The sequence below is a fragment of the Psammomys obesus genome, unplaced genomic scaffold, assembly GCF_907164565.1.
Source record: "Psammomys obesus unplaced genomic scaffold, mPsaObe1.curated_primary_1811, whole genome shotgun sequence".
NCBI classification, from domain to species: domain Eukaryota; kingdom Metazoa; phylum Chordata; class Mammalia; order Rodentia; family Muridae; genus Psammomys; species Psammomys obesus.
This window is the reverse complement of record NW_026591598.1, coordinates 10,703,146-10,720,939: the sequence shown is the minus strand read 5'-3', so window position 1 is coordinate 10,720,939 and position 17,794 is coordinate 10,703,146. Positions and strand designations below refer to the sequence as shown.

The window sequence follows — 17,794 nt, the reverse complement described above, 5'->3', positions numbered from 1 at the left end:
TCTCTCTCTCTCTCTCTCTCTCTCTCTCTCTCTCTCTCTCTCTCTCTCTCTGCAGCCGGACAGCACGAACAGCTCTGGCTCCATCCGAGAAGCCGGCGGGGCCTTCGGGAAGAGGGAGAAGGCTGAAGAGGATCGTTATTTCCGGTGAGGCCCACCTGGTCCCGAGTCCAGCCACCAGTCCCTCTCCCTGTCCTTTCTACGCCCTCTGTCGCCCTACTCTTCTTTACCTAGTCCCTTGGGGGCGCCCATCTTCTGGCAGAATTCCAAGGCCCATGAAACCTTTGCGTCTCAGCGTGGTTGAGACAGACAGTGAACGTCACGCTGCCGCCCTCCCACCCAGCCCTTAGCCCCTTGCACGGGGTCTGCAGGAGACTCAGCCCAAGGCTTGGCTCCAAACCGACCATTGGCTGCCATCTTCCTCGCCCCCTGCAACCCTAGTGGTGCCAGACTTCCCCAGACGCTTCGAGCGTTGTTTACTTCCATCCAGCCAGAACCTGCAGACCCTCTGAGCCCGTCTTGCTCACCTGCCTCCTCGTCTTTTCTCCCCCTACCGCCCTCTCCCCGCATTAGTTTTGTAAGGCTGTGTCCATTCCCTGAGACCTCAGACCACGTCAGCCATTTCTAGCTCCTCCACGTGCCTCCCATTCTTCAGAAGAACTAAGGAATACCTGCTCGAGGTTAGACTTTCCCCACCCCAGGAGACTTTCGCGCTACTCAGACCCTGAGTCGTAGGTTTCTCTCCCGGCTGGTTAGAAACAGGGAGTGGACTAGGTCTATCTACAACCTTTTCCCAGCCCTGAATTATCTTTAACTAACTTCTGTCCACACTGGAGAGGAGCCAGAAACTAATCTTGCTTCCGTTTCTCCTTTGGTCTCCGTATTAAGCCTTCGGGGGTTGTTGCTCAATTATGGACTAAGAAGACCTTAAACATGCCGAGGCCCCGGGGTTCAAGTCCCAGTACCAAAAAAAAAAAAAATTATCTGGATGGCAATTCTCCAGCCCCAGCCTTCCAAATGTTACACGGAGAGGTATAAGCCTATAATACATATATATATGTACTTCTAGAGGTGTGTGTTTGTGTATACCTCTATAAAGAGAGGCTTGGAACCTCCGTTTTTTATCGTAGTTATTATTGTTTTGTTGGGTTGTGTTTGGGTGTTCTTTCTTTTAAAGATTCCTTTTTAATTCTGTGACTGTGCACATAAGCACAAGTGCCCACGGGGAAGCCAGTGGGTGCCCCTGGAATTAGAGATACAAGCAGTTGTGCGCTGTTGAAGGGGACTCTGGGAGCCAAACTGAGGTCCTGTGCAAGAGCAGTATGCAGGGCCTAGAGAGACTTGGCTTGGCTTGGGGATTAAGAGCACTGACTGCTCTTCCAGAGCGACCAGGTTCTGTTGCCAGTGCTCACATGATGTCTAACAACTGTCTATAGCTCCGGTTCCATCACGCCCCACACCCTCCCTGTCCTACATAAGCAATGCACGCATGCATGTGGTGCATTCACGCATGCAGGTCAGAGAGACCCTGTCTTAAAAAAAAAAAAAAAAATCCAAATACATGCAGGCAAAACACCCGCACACAGGGCTGGAGAGATGGCTCAGAGGTGAAGAGCACTGACTTCTTCGAAAGGTCCCGATTTCAATTCCCAGCAACCACATGGTGGCTCCCAACCATCTATAGTGAGATCTGGTGCCCTCTTCTGGTGTGCAGGCAGAATGCTGTATTTAAAAAAACGACAACAACACTCCCTACACATAGGCTACAAAACGAAACAGAGAAATCTCAAAAAGAAGCTGATGGTGGTGGTGCACAGTTTTATTTAAATGCGCGTGTACACGTGTGCATGCATGCACGCTCCTCCATGTGTGTGGGCCATCATAAGCCAGAGGCAGCAGAGCCCCTGGAGTTGGAGTTACAGGTAGCTGTGAGCTGCCTGCACTGGTGCTGGGAACTGAATGTGGATTCTTACGAAGGAGAAATGCATTCTTTTGCTGTCGGAGCCATCTCTCCATCTCTGATTTTGTTTTATTTCTTTATACCCGTAGAGGCTCAAAGAGGGCATCCGATCCCCTGAAACGGCAGTTATCAATGGCTGTGAGCTGCTCTTTGGATGCTAGAAACTGAACCTGAGTTCTCTGCAAGAGAAGTTGCTCTTAACCATTGAGCCGTGTTCCCGGTCCCAACTCAGAATGCTTAAATTGGGAACTTAACCAACGACAAGAGTTGGATCCCCTAGAACTGGAGTAACAGATGGTTGTAGGCCACCATGTGGGTGCTGGGAACTGAACCTGGGTCCTCCGCAAGAGCAGCAAGTGCTCTTAACCACTGAGTCATCTTTCTCGTCCCTGGTTTGGGGCTTCTGAGACAGTCTCACTGTGTAGTTGAAGTTGTATTGGGACTCAGGCTTCCTCAAACTCCCAGCATTCCCTTTCATCTCAGCTGAAGTTACAGTGGTGAGCCGCTGACCCGGCCTGCCTTAGGAATCACTGGTTATCATTAACGATTTCCTTGGCAGTCAGAGAAATGAGTCACAGGGTAAAGGTGCTTTGTAACCAAGACTATGAACCTGAGTTTTGATGCCTGGGACTCACGTGATAGGAGAGAACTGACTCCCACAGGCTCCATCCTCTACCACCCCCTCACCCTGCGTGCACACTCACAGGTGAATGTGTGGTGGAAAAATTGTCTATTAATATCTATAGTTAAACCACATAATTATTGTGGCGATTATTTATCCTGCTATCAATCAAGGGCCCAGACACCTGCTGTAGTTTCAATACGCCTCAAACCTGAGGCTGGGCAGATATAAACCCCTCAAGCTACCTTATTTTCTCCCGGCCCCACACAGCAATGCCATTTGCTTTTAATCATTTCTCCAACACTGAGTAAATTCCTCCCGGCCATGTGGTTCTCTCCACAGTAACCCATGGCATCCCCACTTCCCTCTTGTCCTCTAGTCCTGTCTCTTTCCTTCCCGTGATCCAGGGACTGTGGCCACACCTACCTCGCTCCTGCCCTGCCCAGGTGTAGGCATTTTATTGCTATGGTAGCAGGTTAATAATAATGCCGTAAAAGATTATAGGCTATTAATAGTAAATATTTAAAGCCTTTTTTATTTTCTGCAACATAAATGTTATAAAAGTGAAATAAAGAACTGGGCATGGTGGTACACACCTTTAATCCCGACACTGAAAAGACAGAGACAGACAGATCTCTGTGGGTTTGCCTCTTCTACAAAACAAGTCAGGACAGCCAGGGCTACACAGAGAAACCCTGCCTCGAAAAATGAACAAAAAAGAGTAAAATAAAGATCTCTTTGGCATGAAAGGTTGGAATTAAACCCTCCGCCACTGTTTCCTTACAGAGAGAAGACTAGAGAACAGCTGGCTGCCCTGAGGAAGCATCATGAAGATGAGATAGAGTACCACGCCAAGGAGATTGAGCGTCTGCAGAAACAAATTGAGCGTCATAAGAAGAAGCTAAAATCCCTAAAGGACAGCGATGATTAAATGCACCCAGCCCCTCACAGAACGGCCTGTATTGTTCCCCCTTCTACAGAGACATGGTTTTGAGTGATTAATATTTGGTCTGTGTGCTACTAACAGATTAAATAAAGTGTCACCAGTGAACTGTGCCTGCTGCCTTCTATCTAGAGCAGCAGTTCCCAGCCGGTGGGTTAAGACCCCTTTGGGGGTAGACTTTGACCCTTTGACAGGAGTTGCCTAAGACAGTCGGAAATATGAGATATTTACATTACGATTCATAACAGTAGCAAAGTTGCAGTTATGAAGTAGCAGCCAAAAACATTGTGTGGTTGGATGTCACCACAACATGAGGCACGGCATTGAAGGGTCGCAGCATTAGGAAGGTTGAGAACCACTGATCTAGAGGAACAGACACTACTCATCCATTAAAATGAATTAGAAAGTAGAGGAGGGGAAGTGACACAGACTGACTGGAAGCTTAGAAGCAGTCTGGAGAGCAGAGAGGAGAGACTGTTTCCAAAGCTGCCACTCCAGGGACTAGAAACAGTAGTATTGTATCTTGAAGAACTGGCTGTTGCTCTAATTTTGCAGGTTGAGACAACTGCAGTTAGAAATGATACACAGGCCCAGGATGTAGCTTAGTTGATAAGGTGCTTTCCCTGCATGCACCAAACCCTGGGTTCAATCCCCAGCACTGTGCAAACCAGGAACAGCAGCAGAGGGCTGGAGAGACTGCACAGGGCTTAAGAGCACTGGTTGCTATTCCAGAGGACCTGGATTCAGTTGACAGCGCCCATATGGTGGCTAATTCCAGTCCCAGAGTCCTCTGTCCTCAGACACTGAAAACAGAACACAGGCAGGCAGAACACCCCCACCCAAAACACTTTTTTTTTTTTTGAGACAGATTTTTCTGTGTAACTTTGGCTGTCCTGGAGTCATTTTATACACCAGGCTCACAGATAAACGCCAGCGGCTGCCTCCCTAGTGCTGTGATTAAGGGCCTGTGCTACACACTGGCGGTAACACTTTTTTTTAAGTTTTAAAAAAAGTTTCACTTTACAACAGATTATTTTTACAAAGATACATGGATTGAAGGAGGGGGTGGTCCTACAGCTGGGATACAAAGTGAATAAATTGTATATAAATACTTTTTTTAAAAAAGGTACATGGAATCATGTGGTGATCGCCTATGCCTTTAATCCCAGCATTTGGGAGGCAGAGGCAGGCAGGTCTCTGCAGAGTGAGTTACAGGACAGCCAGCGCTACACAGAGAACACTATCTTGAAATCTTGATGTTGAAGGACTCTGCTGTTTGATGTTGCAGTCTCCCCAGTCCAGGAGAGCCCTTCTGAGCTTGGCCCTAGAAGGAAAACTCCCTTTCCCCAGCAGCGCCTCCTACTCTGTTTGATTTCACCTGGAGAGCGTCTTTAGGCAGAGATACCTCTTACCCACATCTGATAGAAGGCCTTTAGCACAATTCCCTGCTAGCGCTCCCTCCCTGCACCTATAGTAGAGTTAGGTACCGTGCCCCTGCACAGGCAATAGGACCCTGCTTTTTAATGCAAATGAAGCACACTGTGAGGCCTATCAGAATACCTCCTGAATTAATAATAATAATAATAATAATTTATTATTAATAATAAATAAATTAATTATTATTATTGTTGTTGATAATAATAATAATTTATTCCTCACCCCAGAATAAATTTGATCTGTCTCCCGGCAGCTGGTCCCTGAAGCTACTCCTTCATCATGCTCAAGGCCTTCCAAGCCCTGCCTCTGCTCCTCCCGCCCTCCTGGCCTGGTGGTGACCAGCCCCCCAGGTAAAGAGCTTGCTTAGCTGTAGGATGGCCTAGGAATGAACCCTGCACTAGGTACTGAAAAGGTGACCAGGAAAAATACAGTGTTACCTACAGACCCTCAGTTCAGACATTGGAGTCCAGATTATTTTGGGGGGGATGGCAGGTGGGAATGGAGGAACCAGAACCTCCTGATTGTGCATCTGTACAGGTGTGTGTAAATGACTCAGCACCTTTGCGACAGCATACTGAAATGAAAGATGTAGTGTTTGGTCTGGTTCTTCCGAGAAGGCCTCTCGCTGTAGCTGTAGCACTGTACTGTAGAACCCAGGCTGGCCTCAAACAAATTCACCCGTCTCTGCCTCTCAAGTGCTGGGATTAAAGTCATGCACCGCCCCACACCTGGTGATTAAGTAATAGCAAAATACTGTTCAAGTCCTGAAATAGTTGAGCTGGCATAAAGTCCTAAACACAAGCAGCGCAGTTGTAGGATTAACATGGGATTCCAACCCCACTCCCTCCACGGGGGCATGTCCAGAGAAGTCCCACAAGCCAGCGGCATCACCATCCCTTTGGAACTGAACCGAATGCAAACTCCCAGGCCAGGAACAAAACCTGCTTGAACTGGGAAGAGGATGGATATACTGGGATTTTTGTTTTTGTTTGCTTTTGTTTGGTTATTTTTTAATGTTTAGTTGTTTTGCTTTTCTTAATGGTTCTTTTGCTTTTCGTTTGTTTGTTTGTTTGGGGGGGGGTGTCATATGTTGCTCAAGATGACTTTGAACTCCTGATCTTTCTGCCCCTGCCACTCAGGTGATTAAATGACAAGCATCAGTCACCACACTTGGTTTTGCTATGGTGTTGGAAGTTTATCCTGTGTTTCGTGCAAGGACTCTTGGAAGCAAGCAACCGCCCTAGCTCTTGGGACTTTCATGTGTATGCATATGTGTGGATGTGGAAAAGTTTTGTTTTTGTTTGTTTTTTGGTTTTTTTTTTTTGGGGGGGGGGGGGGGGGATAGGGTTTCTCTGTGTAGCCCTGGCTGTCCTGCACTAGCTTTATAGACTAGGCCGGCCTCGAACTCACAGAGGACTCTGCATCCTCGAGTGCTGGGATTACAGGTGTGTGCCACCGTGTCCGGCTATTTGGCTCTGGTTCTTATTTTGAGGCAGGCTCTCCCTATGTAGCCCAGGCTGACATGAAATTTGCTATGCAATCCAAACTGGCCTGAAACAGTTGTGTTGCCTAGACCAGCCTGGAACTCCTGATACCTCTGCCCCAGCCTCCTTAGTAGTAGGAGGCCACCACTTCTGGCCCATAACATTCCACAAAGCACATTATGAGTAGAGATTTTATTGCTTCTATTCTGCTTTACATGCAAGAAGCACCATGGCTGGCCTCAGGGGAAACAGAACTTTATGAGAAGCATGGGATCACTATCTCACAGAAGCTCAGGACGTGAACAAACCAGACAGGTAACAGGCAGAGCAGCTCTGTGAGGCTGCAGGGGCAGATGTCTCTCAGCAACCTCCAGGCTAGTCCTCTCAGTCCTTGGGGCACTCTCTGCTTTTTGTTTTCGGTCTGATATATGAACTAGTGCTTCGTTTTATTAGGATTTTCTGAGATGGCATTTTTCTTCTGTGCATGTGCCACAGCTTGTGTGTGGGGATCACAGGATAGCTTTGAAGGCTTCTTCCCCACCTTGTGGGTCCTGAGGCTTGAACTCAGGTGGTCAGTCTTGGCAGCAAGCGCCTTTACCCACTGAGACCTGTCACTGACCCTGGTTTTGTGTGTGTGTGTGTGTGTGTGTGTGTGTGTGTGTGTGTGTGTGAAAAGTCTGGGGATGGGAGAGAATGTATTTGTGCCACAGGTATCAGAGGAGGCTTCCATTCCCTGCCATGTGGATTCTGGGGATTTCTTTCTTTCTTTCTTTCTTTCTTTCTTTCTTTCTTTCTTTCTTTCTTTCTTGTTGTATGGAATTTTACAAAAGAGAATTTATGCATTCAGAGAACGTCACAATTATTTACTTATTACATCTCACGTTACTTTTGGCAAATTCATCTCGTTAATTACGCATACTCTTTTAGAACAGATAGTACTGGAAATCAAATGACGGACCTCACGTACGCTAACCATGCCCTCTACCACTGAGCTACACCCCGAGTCCTAGTTTAATTTTACAGCCAAAGTTGCTGAAACAGGTAGTGAGGTAATTTCTGGCAGGTCTCATGGTGAGGTTTGTCCTGAGCAGAAAGTTGTTACCTCAGATCAGAAAGTGCTCTCAAAGCCCTTAGCTACAGTTCCAGGATGGCGGTGTTGGCACCCAATAGCTCCCTCTTCCCTGTGGATCGGGTGTGAGGAGTGGTGTGTGCGGCTGACTGGGGATAAAGGAGAGGGTTCCTTGGCAGGGAGTGTAGAAGTGGCTGTGCTTGCTCCTGGCTCTGGCATGTTAGCCGTGACAGGAATCCCATCAGCATGTCTGTGCCTGTGTCTGCAGTGCAAACTCATGATCCTAGCTGTTTGAGGCTTCCACAGTAGTTAACTCGAAAGTTGTTTTCAGATGAGCAATAGCAATAGCATTGCACACTCTTAATACCAGCACTTGGGGAGGCAGAAGCAGAGGCAAGTAGATCTCTATGAGTTCTAGACCTGCGTGGTCTATTAGAACAAGTTCCGGGACAGCCAGGACTACACAGAGAAATCTTGTCAAAAGACAAAAAACTAAACAAACAAACAAACAAAAAAACAAAAACAAGAAAGTTGTTTTCAACTCAAGCTGCACATGGACATATCTGGGGGAGGGGAGGGTTGTCTCTAAAAACAAATAAGTCTACCCTAGTATTGGAGCACTTGGATAGTCTCTGGGTTTGAGTCCCAGGCTGGGAAGAGACCTTGGGGAAGGGAGAGGAGGAAGAAGAAAAAGATCTTCATCATCATCTTAGGACCAATTAAACCCAAATGTATGGCTGAGGAGATGGCTCGGTCAATAATGTGCCTACTGCGGAAGCATAAGGACCAGTAACTCCACCGAAAAGGGGAGAGGGGAGGTCGAGACAGGAAGATCTCATCAGGCACCAGCCCACCCTTAACCCGTAAGCTTCAGATTCAGTGAGAGGCCCTGTCTCAAAACAAGAAGATAGAAAGTGGTTGAGAGAATGAGAAAGACACCCTCCACCCCCCTCAGGCACGCACATGAGTATACACCTTCTTTACAAGTATCTATACCACACACACACACACACACACACACACACACACACACACACACACACGCACACCTCCCAGACTGGCTTACAGCCGTGATCCCAACACTCTGAAGGCAGACACAAGGAACAACTCCAGCCATCCTGGACTCCTTTATCTCAAAAGAAAAGGGAGCTGGAGAGATGGCTCGGCAGTTGAGAGCGCTTGCTGCAGAGGACCCAGTTTTGGTTCCCAGCTCCCACATGGGGACTCACAACTGCTTGTAACTCCAGTTCCAGGAGATCTAGGGCCAAGAGTGCCAAGCATGGATGTGATGCACACACGTGCAGGCAAAACACACTCATACATGTGAAATATTATTATTTGTTTATTTTGGTTTCTCAAGATGGAGTTTCCCTATGTAGCCCTTACTGTGCTGTAATTTGCTCTGTAGACCAGGCTGGCCTCCATCACAGAGACCCACCTGCCTCTGTCTTCCAAGTGCTAGGACTAAAGGTATATGTCACCACTGCCTTGTGATTAGTTTGGTTTTTCTTTTCCTTTTTCTCTTTTTCTTTTCTTTTTTTGGCTTTTCTTTCCTTTCTTTTTTCTTTTTCTTTCTTTTTTTGTTTGTTTTTGAAACAGGGTTTCTCTGTGTAGCCTTGGCTGTCCTAGAACTCACTCTGTAGACCAGGCTGGCTTCAAACTCACAGAGATCTGCCTGCCTCTGCCTCCTCAAGTGTTGGGATTATGAGAGTGCACCACCAACACGCCTGGCTCAGTTTCTACTCTTTTCACCAAGAGGTACACTCTATTTAAGGGAAACATTTTCATTGTTGTTGTTTTCTTTTGGTTTTGGTTTCATAGCTACACAGGGTTTCTCTGTGTAGCTGTGGCTGTCCTGGACTCATTTTGTAGACCAGGCTGTCCTCAAACTCTCGGAGATCTGCCTGCCTCCCCTAGTAATCCTCAACCTCCCCAAGTGCTGGGATTACAGTTGTGCGCCACCGTGTCCAATTTTCGTGTGTGTGTGTGTGTGTGTGTGTGTGTGTGTGTGTGTGTGTGTTGCTTTCTTTGTCCAATTCCTACAGAGAGCTGTGGTCATTCCCCCATTTTATAAGCATTGTTGCATAGCCTAAGTTAAAAAAAAAAAAAAAAGAACCTAAGATGTGTGTGTGTGTGTGTGTGTTTTGTGACAGGAGGCTGGGCAACGATGGCCTGCTCTATCATCACCCTTCCACTGTACTCTCTCACAGAACCCAGAGCTCAGAGGTTTCCAGCCAGTGTTCCATAGGTAGTTCTATCTTCCATGCATAAAGGTCACCATTGCCCCAGGGCAGCTGTGGCTACTTACAAGTGACCCAGGATCAAGTCAAGTGATCAGTGCTGTTGACCCTTGACATTTCCTCATAGAAAGAGGGGCTAGGGAGAGTGAGGAAACCCTCCCCTAAGATTCTAGTTCCTTCCTCATGCACTTCCCAGTGAGGCGTATAGAATTCTACCCTGGCTGTACAGGGCCTGCTAGTCTTGGTGTATAGACGGAGGAAGGTTAACAGCAGGGAGGGACTCAGTCTGCAGCTATAAGGAAGTCATCACACAAGCTGAGGGAAGGCTTTCTAAACAAATCCAATGAACTTATTGGTTTCCCAAGCTGCACTTTAGTGAAATCCTGCTTTGGTTTGTTCTGGATGCCCTAGGAGGAGGAGGTAGGTGGTTCTTTATGTCTGCCCAGGGAGAGGGTTCTAGAAAACTAACAGCCAGAAATCTCAGCAATCTTCCTCCCTCCTCCCTCCTCTCTCTTCCCTCCTCCCAGCCATGCTCTGGCTTTGCAGGCACACAGCCATGCCCAGCTCTTACTCGGGTGCTGGGATCTAAAGTCAGGTCCTCAAGCTTACACAGCAAGTGTTCTTCACCATCTCCCCAGCCCAGCCCTGAGAATGCAGGGGTGTGTGCCACCAGCACACCCAGGTTTATGGAGTGCTGGAGCCTGAACCCAAGGCTTTATAAGAGCTGGCTTAGCGCTGTGCGGAGATACATGCCAGCCCTTTATTTTTAGCTCTTTAAACTTTCGTCCAGGAAAGTTACTTTTAGTATCTACTATATGCTGGGCACGCAGTGTTCACTGGAGATCCAGTTACAAAATAATAATAGCTCCTTTTTTTAAAAAACGGAATCCATGGCCTATTGGGAAAGATATGTGATTAAAAAGGAATTAAACAAAAATGTGGGAAGTACTCCAATGGCGAAGAGGGTTAATGGTGGTTTTATAAATGTGTATTATTGTAGTCTCTTTATTTTTTTTTCTGCTTTTTGTTTTTATTTTATTTTAATCACAGGTCATTCACTTGTATCCCAGCCGTACACCCCTCTCTCATCCCCTCCCAATTCCACCCTCCCTCATCTCCTCCCTGCCCTCTTCCAAGTCCACTGATAAGGGAGGTCCCCCTCCTCTTCCATCTGACCCTAGCCTATCAGGTATCTTCAGGACTGGCTGCAATGTCCTTATCTGTGGCCTAGCAAGGCTGCTCCTCCCTCCGGGGTGGGGGGAGATCAATGAGACAGTCACTGAGTTCATGTCAGAAATAATCCTTGTCCCCCATGTTTTTTGTTTTGTTTTGTTTTGTTTTTTGAGACAGGGTTTCTCTGTGTAACTTTGGCTGTCCTGGACTCAACTTGTAGATCAGACTGACCCTCAACTCACAGAGATCTGCCTGCCTCTGCCTCCTCAAGTGCTGGGATCACAGGCCTGTGCCACCATGTCCGACTGCAGTTTCTCTCTTAACCTGGCTATGACCCAAATAATTGAGACTGGACTATTTATTTAACAAGCTATGTGGCACAAGAACTGAGCAGCACTAATCTATTTTAACCCTCTAAGCTAATCTGGCTTCTTCCCACCATAAACCTTGACAATACTTGCACTTCATGTCTTTCTCTGCTCCAGCTGCCCTCTCTTGATATCTCCTGGATTGCAACCAGGTATGGGGGCACAGAAATCAGCATTGGAATCATTACACAGTGCACAATGACATCATGCGTACAGATGAGTATGAGATGCCGGGGGAAGACAAAGACTAGGCACTGCACCCAAACCTGGGGCTCAAAGGAACAAGGTGATGGAAGAGATGAAAGGGTGACAAGGCCAAAGGGGGGAAGTGCCACTCAGTGGAACCATACTTTAAAAAGATGGCTCTAAAAAGCAAATGGGCTGCTGGAGACTGTGAATAGTTCCCCAAGTGCACATGGAGGTAACAGCATGGGGGTAGACAGCTGGAGTCTAGCACCTTCCACGGCTAGACTGGCCACATGCATGTTTAATCACTGTGTCCCACTCTCCGGTCCTTTCGTTTTTCCTTCTTTCTGTCCTCCTGACAGCCTTTCTTTCTTCCCTTTTCTTTATAAGAATAACAACAACAAAATGCCAAAGCCACCTGCACCCTACTCCCAGGGATCTGTAACTTGGGAGTAGACAAAAGAAAGACATCAGGAAAATACTGATCTTAACACTCTACCCCCTTCTTGGCTGTTTTTTATTTTGTTTTCTTGCTGTTGTTTTCTACGTAAGTCAGGATGGCTTCAAACCTATAGGAATCCTGCTGCTCCCAAGTGTGAAGAGATTCCTTTTCTCTCTCTTTGGGTCTCCCCCTCCCATTTGTTATTGATTTTATTTTGTTTCAGACAAGGCCCAGGATGGCCTCAAACTTACTCTGTAGCCTCAGCATTCTCAGTGCTGAGACTGAAGACCCATATCACCTTGCCAAGTGTTTTCATTCTCTCTTTTATTTTTTTAAGATTTATTTATTTATTATGCATTCAATGTTCTGCCTGCAAGTATGCCTGCATGCCAGAAGAGGGCACCAGATTCATTATAAACAGTTGTGAGTAACTATGTGGTTGGTGGGAATTGAACTCAAGACCTTTGGCAGAGCAACCAGTGCTCTTAACCAGTGCTCTAAGTCATTTCTCCAGCCCCCCCCTTTTTTTTCCGAGATGAGACAGGGTTTCTCTGTGTAGCCTTGGTTGTCCTGCACTCTACTTGTAAACCAGGCTGGCCTGGAACTCACAGAAATCCACCTGCTTCTGCCTCCTGAGTGCTGGGATCAAAGGCGTGCGACACCACTGCCCAGCCATTCTCACTTTCTTAAAAAAAAAAAAAAAAAAAAAAAAAAAAAAGTAAGCAGATAGCTGGAGCCAAGTAAGGGAATGTAAATAAATAAATAAAATTAATGAAAGCTATAGGTGATAGCTTTACAAATAACAACTAAACAGTCACTTTTTATCTCCAGTTTTACACAAATTAGCTGACTTTGACCTGAGAGTATGCAGAAAGATGTTATTCAATTAATGAGCATTAGAGCTGTTTGCCATGGCAGCAACATTCTTATGATCCTAGCCACTTAGGAGCCAAGGCAAGAAGATTCCTTGAACCCAAGCTTTCTTTTCTTTCTTTTTATTTATTTATTCATTTATTTATTATGTATGGTGTTCTGCCTGCATATATGCCTCCACCCAGAAGAGGGAGGTTATCACAACCATGATAGATGGTTGTGAGCCACCATGTGGTTCTAAGAATTGAATTCAGGATCTTTGGAAGAGCAGACAGTGCTCTTAACCTCTGAGCCATCTCTCTAGCCCCTCTTTCTTTCTTTCTTTCTTTCTTTCTTTCTTTCTTTCTTTCTTTCTTCCTTCCTTCCCTTCCTTCCTTTCTTTCTCTCCCTTCCTTTCTTTTCTTTTTTTTTTTTTTTTTGAAACAGAGTTTCCTGTGTAGCTCTGACTGTCCTAGAATTCATTCTGTACACCAGGCTGGCCTTGAGCTTTGAGATCCACCAGTCCCTGCCCCCTCAGCACTGGGACTAAAGGCATAGGCCACCATGTCAGGCTTCAACCCAAGGTTTTAATGGCAGCTGCACAAGATAGTAGAACTTGTCTCTTGAATGGTAGGAAGAAGTTAGTGAGTATTTCACTACTACATAAAGGAGTTAAAAGAGCTTGGAGAGTGAATGAAGAACTCCTTCTAATTCCTACTCTGTCCTTGCCTTACACCTTGGCCTTGGGCAAAGGTTTGAGTCAATGAGTATTTGCAAAAGTAGAAGGAAGTAGGGGGTGCTGTTGCAGCTCAGTGGCAGGAGGATTGCCTAACAAGTTCAAGGCCCAGGGTTTGATCTCCAGCACAAAAAGGCAAGCAGGGGATGTGACTCTGCATAAGGGCACTTGACAACAAGACAAGGGTCTGAATTGACCCCCAAAACTCCAATGGTAGAAGGAGAGGACTAACTCCCACAAGTTGTTTTCTGGCCTCCACATGCATGCCATGACACACATGAACACACACATGAACACGCACACACACACACACACACTCTAAACAAAAAAACAAACACATGTACATGTAAAAAGGAAGACCTAGTCTAGGCATAATGTCACCCACCTTTAATCTCAGCACTCAGGAGGCAGAGGCAGAAGATCTCTGAGTTTGAGGTCAGTCTGATCTTCATAATGAGGTTCAGGCCAGCCACTGAGTCCTCCATGAGACCCTGTCTCCTTACAAAAAAAAAAAGGAAAACAGGAAGAAAAGGTGAAAAGGAAAGTAGTGCTGGGATTGAACCTAGACCCTCATTCACATGTGCCATATCACGGAGCCACACGCCAGCTCTCCTCTTAACACCCTTCTGTAAGAGCAGCCAGCGCTCTTAACTGCTGAACCATCTCTCCAGCTGTCCAGCCCACCCCTCGGCTTTGGACTTGTGATTCCCTGCCTGAGCCTCCCTAGGAGCTGGGATTACAAGCACCGACTGCCAGGCTCAGCTACGTTGAGGAATGTAGATCTTTTCAGGGGGTTTCAGACTCTGGTTCCCATAGATAATGTGGGTAAGTTAAATGGTTTGTGTGCTTTACGATTGCTGAAAACAGGAAAAGACAAGTCTAGCTTCTTGCTGGTGAGATCAGTTTTGAAAGAGAAATATACATAGGGGATTTTATGTGAAATCTCTCAAACATTTTTTTTTTCAACATAAGGTCTCATGTAATACAGGCCACTGAGGACACCTTGTGCACACACTAATATAGACACCCTTACACATAAAATAAACGATTTTTACAAGAGGCAAAGTGGAAGAGCAAGCATGATGACAGAGGCCTACAATCTTAGCATGCCATACAGTGGAGGCAGGAAGATCAGACATTCGAGGTCCTCCTCTAAGCCACATAAAGTCCACGGAAAACCTGTGCGAAGGGAGGTCCTGCGTTACAAAAGAGCTCACAAAGACAATACAATTAAGTAAAAATTACAAAGATCATGCAGCCAGGTATGTGAACCCAGCTACTCAGGGGACTAAAGCAGGAAAATCAATAGTTGTTCCTTCCCGGTCTCTAAAGGCACTATTTATTTTATTTTGAGACTGGCACTTACTGAGATACTCAAATTCGCTCTGTAGCCCAGAGTGTGGCCTGTGTGGCCTTGAACTCAGGCCTGAGCAGCATCACGCCCCAGAAGCATACAAATGTAGATGGATAAAAGCGTTTGAGAGATCAGAAACGCCAGGGAAGGGGATGCAGGCTTGTAATCTCAGATACCTGGGAGGCTGTGGCAAGACCCGTCTCTGGATGCATGGGGGACGTGATTTCCAGACCTAGTGGACAGGAGACCCAGTCACAAAAAACATTTGAAAAAAAAAAAAAAAGCAAGCGTTGGGCAGCCCGCTCCCTTCTGGCTCAGCGAGGGAGGAGAGGCAGGCGCTGCGTTCTGCACCAATCAGAGCCCGGTTGACAGGCAGGGCACGAAGATTTCAGAGACCCTTCCGTCCCTTCCACTGCCCCGGAGACTCGCCTCCTCCGTCGGCCTGGAAACCCGCCTGGTCCTATCCTGAGCGTCGCTGCGGGCTCCTATTGGCTCGTCGCAAAACCCCGCCCACCTCCCCGCTCATTGGCCGCCGCGATTGACGTAAGAAGAGCCTGTTGCTGAGCACAAAAAAAAAAAAAAAGTGTTGCCGCTTTGGCTGAGGAGACTTTGCGGAAAAACAGCCCTAGAAGTAGCCACCGCGGCCGCTCCGCGGGCCTCTTGGTTTGCACGAAGCCCCGCTGCAGGGTCTTCCCGCGCTGGCTTGCGTCCTCGCCGCAGCCCCGCTTTGACACAGCGGGGAGACGGGTGCGGAGATGACTTGCCCGTATTTGACCCGGGTTTGAAGAGCCAGGACGGCCCCGTCCTGAGAGGCAGGGCTGGAGGGGGAGGAGGAGGACACCCTGGCAATCAGATGGTTTCTCCCTGGAGACACCCCCCCCCCCCCCCCCCCCGGGCCGCCCCCCGCCCCCCCCCCCCCCCCCCCCCCCGGATCGGCCGAGCCTTACGATCTGGCCTCCTCGCCGCAGGCAGCTTTCCTTAGCGAACTCCCAGCTTGAGCGGAGGCTCCTGCCAGGGGGACGGGAGGGGAAGCCGAACCCTGGGAGAAACGTTCAGGCTGTGGACTCTGGGCAGCGCTTACTTCTCGCCAGGCCCCTGGGCAGCCGCACGAGATTCGCTTCGCCGTCGCCTGGCTGCCCGTTAAGACCTTGACACCCTGACTCGGGGGCCTGGCGTACCTGGGGCGGCCTCCGAAGCCCTTTTCAGTCCACCGTGGCCGAGCGGGAGCAAGGCCTGACCTGTAGGCGGCGCTGCGGGCCCGCTCACCTGATTACACTAGAAAAGTCCAGCTCAATTGTCGGGAGCAGGGTAGGTTTGCCTTCTTGATTCAGAAGGACGAGCATTCCCAAACTTTGAAGTTTTCTATCCAGAAGGTGCGAGGGAAGTGACGTCATTCGCACAAACGTTAGTTCCCTACACAGTGACTGCAGAGAGGGCTCATTCTGAAATTCCTTGGTTTTGTACCCAAGAAAACAGAGTCAAGAGTTGGGAAAGGAAAGGGTTTAATGTGGTGAATAGAAAACAAGTGCCTGAGTTGCCTGACTCCTCAAAAACGCTCTTGGGAACGTCGTTGACTGTTTCTGAGAGTCAGCCGGGTCCTTGTTCAGCACCTCGCACAGTGCCTGCTTACTGAGTAAGTGAATGAATGTGTGAGCAAGCGTCCCTGGGTGTGTGGAGTGTCTGGTTTTATCAAACCAGTCGGAGGGAGACTTCTTTTCCATAAGATTTCCCTGGGCAGAAATTGTGTTCTGCAGTTGGGGACTGGGGCTGGAAAACAGTAAGAGCTCAAGACACAACTGACACAGGGAGTGATAAATCATAGTCCCTGGAATGGTTACAGTGTAACCATTATTACAGTGTAATAAAATTATCCAAGAATTTTTCCCCCAGACAGGGTTTCTGTGTGTGTGTGTGTGTGTGTGTGTGTGTGTGTGTATCCAAGAATTTGAAGCCACAAAATTAATTCAGAAAAAAAAAAAAATAATAGATGAGACTACCGTTCAGTTCATGATCTGAGAGGATCCGAAACTGAAGGAGTCTCAAAAAACATTTCAAATCTGATCTAGACATGTCTTCGGGACTGCAATATGATTGAGGAATAAAAATAGCTTTGGCCAATCAGTGGCCTTAAACACGGCTGATGCAAGAGTCCAGAGAGTATGGCAACAGGAGGAAGAAGGAGACCTTGCCTGACAAAAAAAAAAAAAAGAAGCAAGGCGTGGGGGAGGGGAGGAATGCATCCAACCTGTGTCTCCCACACCTCCCCATTCCTCACCGGGCTGGGAGCTTCACTGCTGGATTTCCAGCACCTCGCCCCAGCAACTGACACCCCCTCCATGGTCAAAACTCTTTACCGAGTGACAGAGGGAGGAGGGAAGGAGCAGATTGCTCTGAGGATAGCCAGTGAGTCCCCCCACCTTCGCACTGGTTACTCTTGCTCAAATTCTAGCTCTCCTAGCCATCTTCAAAGGATAATTTAGCTTTCCATTGAGGCCCTGTCCCCGAAATGTACCGACATGCCCATCCTCGGCCTCTTGACAGTTATGTTTCTTACTCCTAGTTCATACATCTGCCCTAGGCATCGATGACAAGTGCTAGCCTGCCTCCTACGTATTCACATCCTTCTCTCATCAATGGTGTGGCAGAGTTTCTGCTGTGGAGTCATACTGCCTTTGAACACGCTGTGCCCATTACTAAGCCTCCTGACCTCCGCCAGCACACCTCTTGAGAGTTTCAGTTTTGTCATCCCTCAAATGGGGACATAAAGCCAACCTATGAAGGTTGTGGTGAGAGTTATAATGGGATAATGGGTGTAGCCTGGACTCCCGTTAACAGAGCTGAACACTGTTTAAAAAGCCTGCGTCTCCTCTGCTTTCATTGTTTAGAAACTAGATCACGAAATCTCATCCACTTTCGACTATCAGTGCCTTC

General features: G+C 47.6%; 1 protein-coding gene and 1 long non-coding RNA gene across 2 annotated transcripts in view; one reads left to right on the top strand and one right to left on the bottom strand.

The window, feature by feature from the left end:
• Atp5if1 (ATP synthase inhibitory factor subunit 1) overlaps positions 1 to 3,630 on the top strand; it is a 3,905-nt gene extending 275 nt beyond the window's left edge. The window contains exons 2-3 of the mRNA XM_055610799.1: positions 56 to 144; positions 3,366 to 3,630. Of these exons, the coding sequence (XP_055466774.1) occupies positions 56 to 144; positions 3,366 to 3,510 (234 nt within the window). The 3' untranslated portion in view covers positions 3,511 to 3,630. The remainder of the gene's footprint in view (positions 1 to 55; positions 145 to 3,365) is intronic.
• LOC129679567 (uncharacterized) lies at positions 1,915 to 15,297 on the bottom strand. Its single transcript, XR_008720570.1, has 3 exons — positions 15,040 to 15,297; positions 13,895 to 14,007; positions 1,915 to 2,071 (listed from the first exon to the last, which is right to left on the bottom strand). It is a non-coding gene; the product is annotated as an uncharacterized LOC129679567 (long non-coding RNA).
• Positions 15,298 to 17,794: the final 2,497 nt, after the last annotated feature.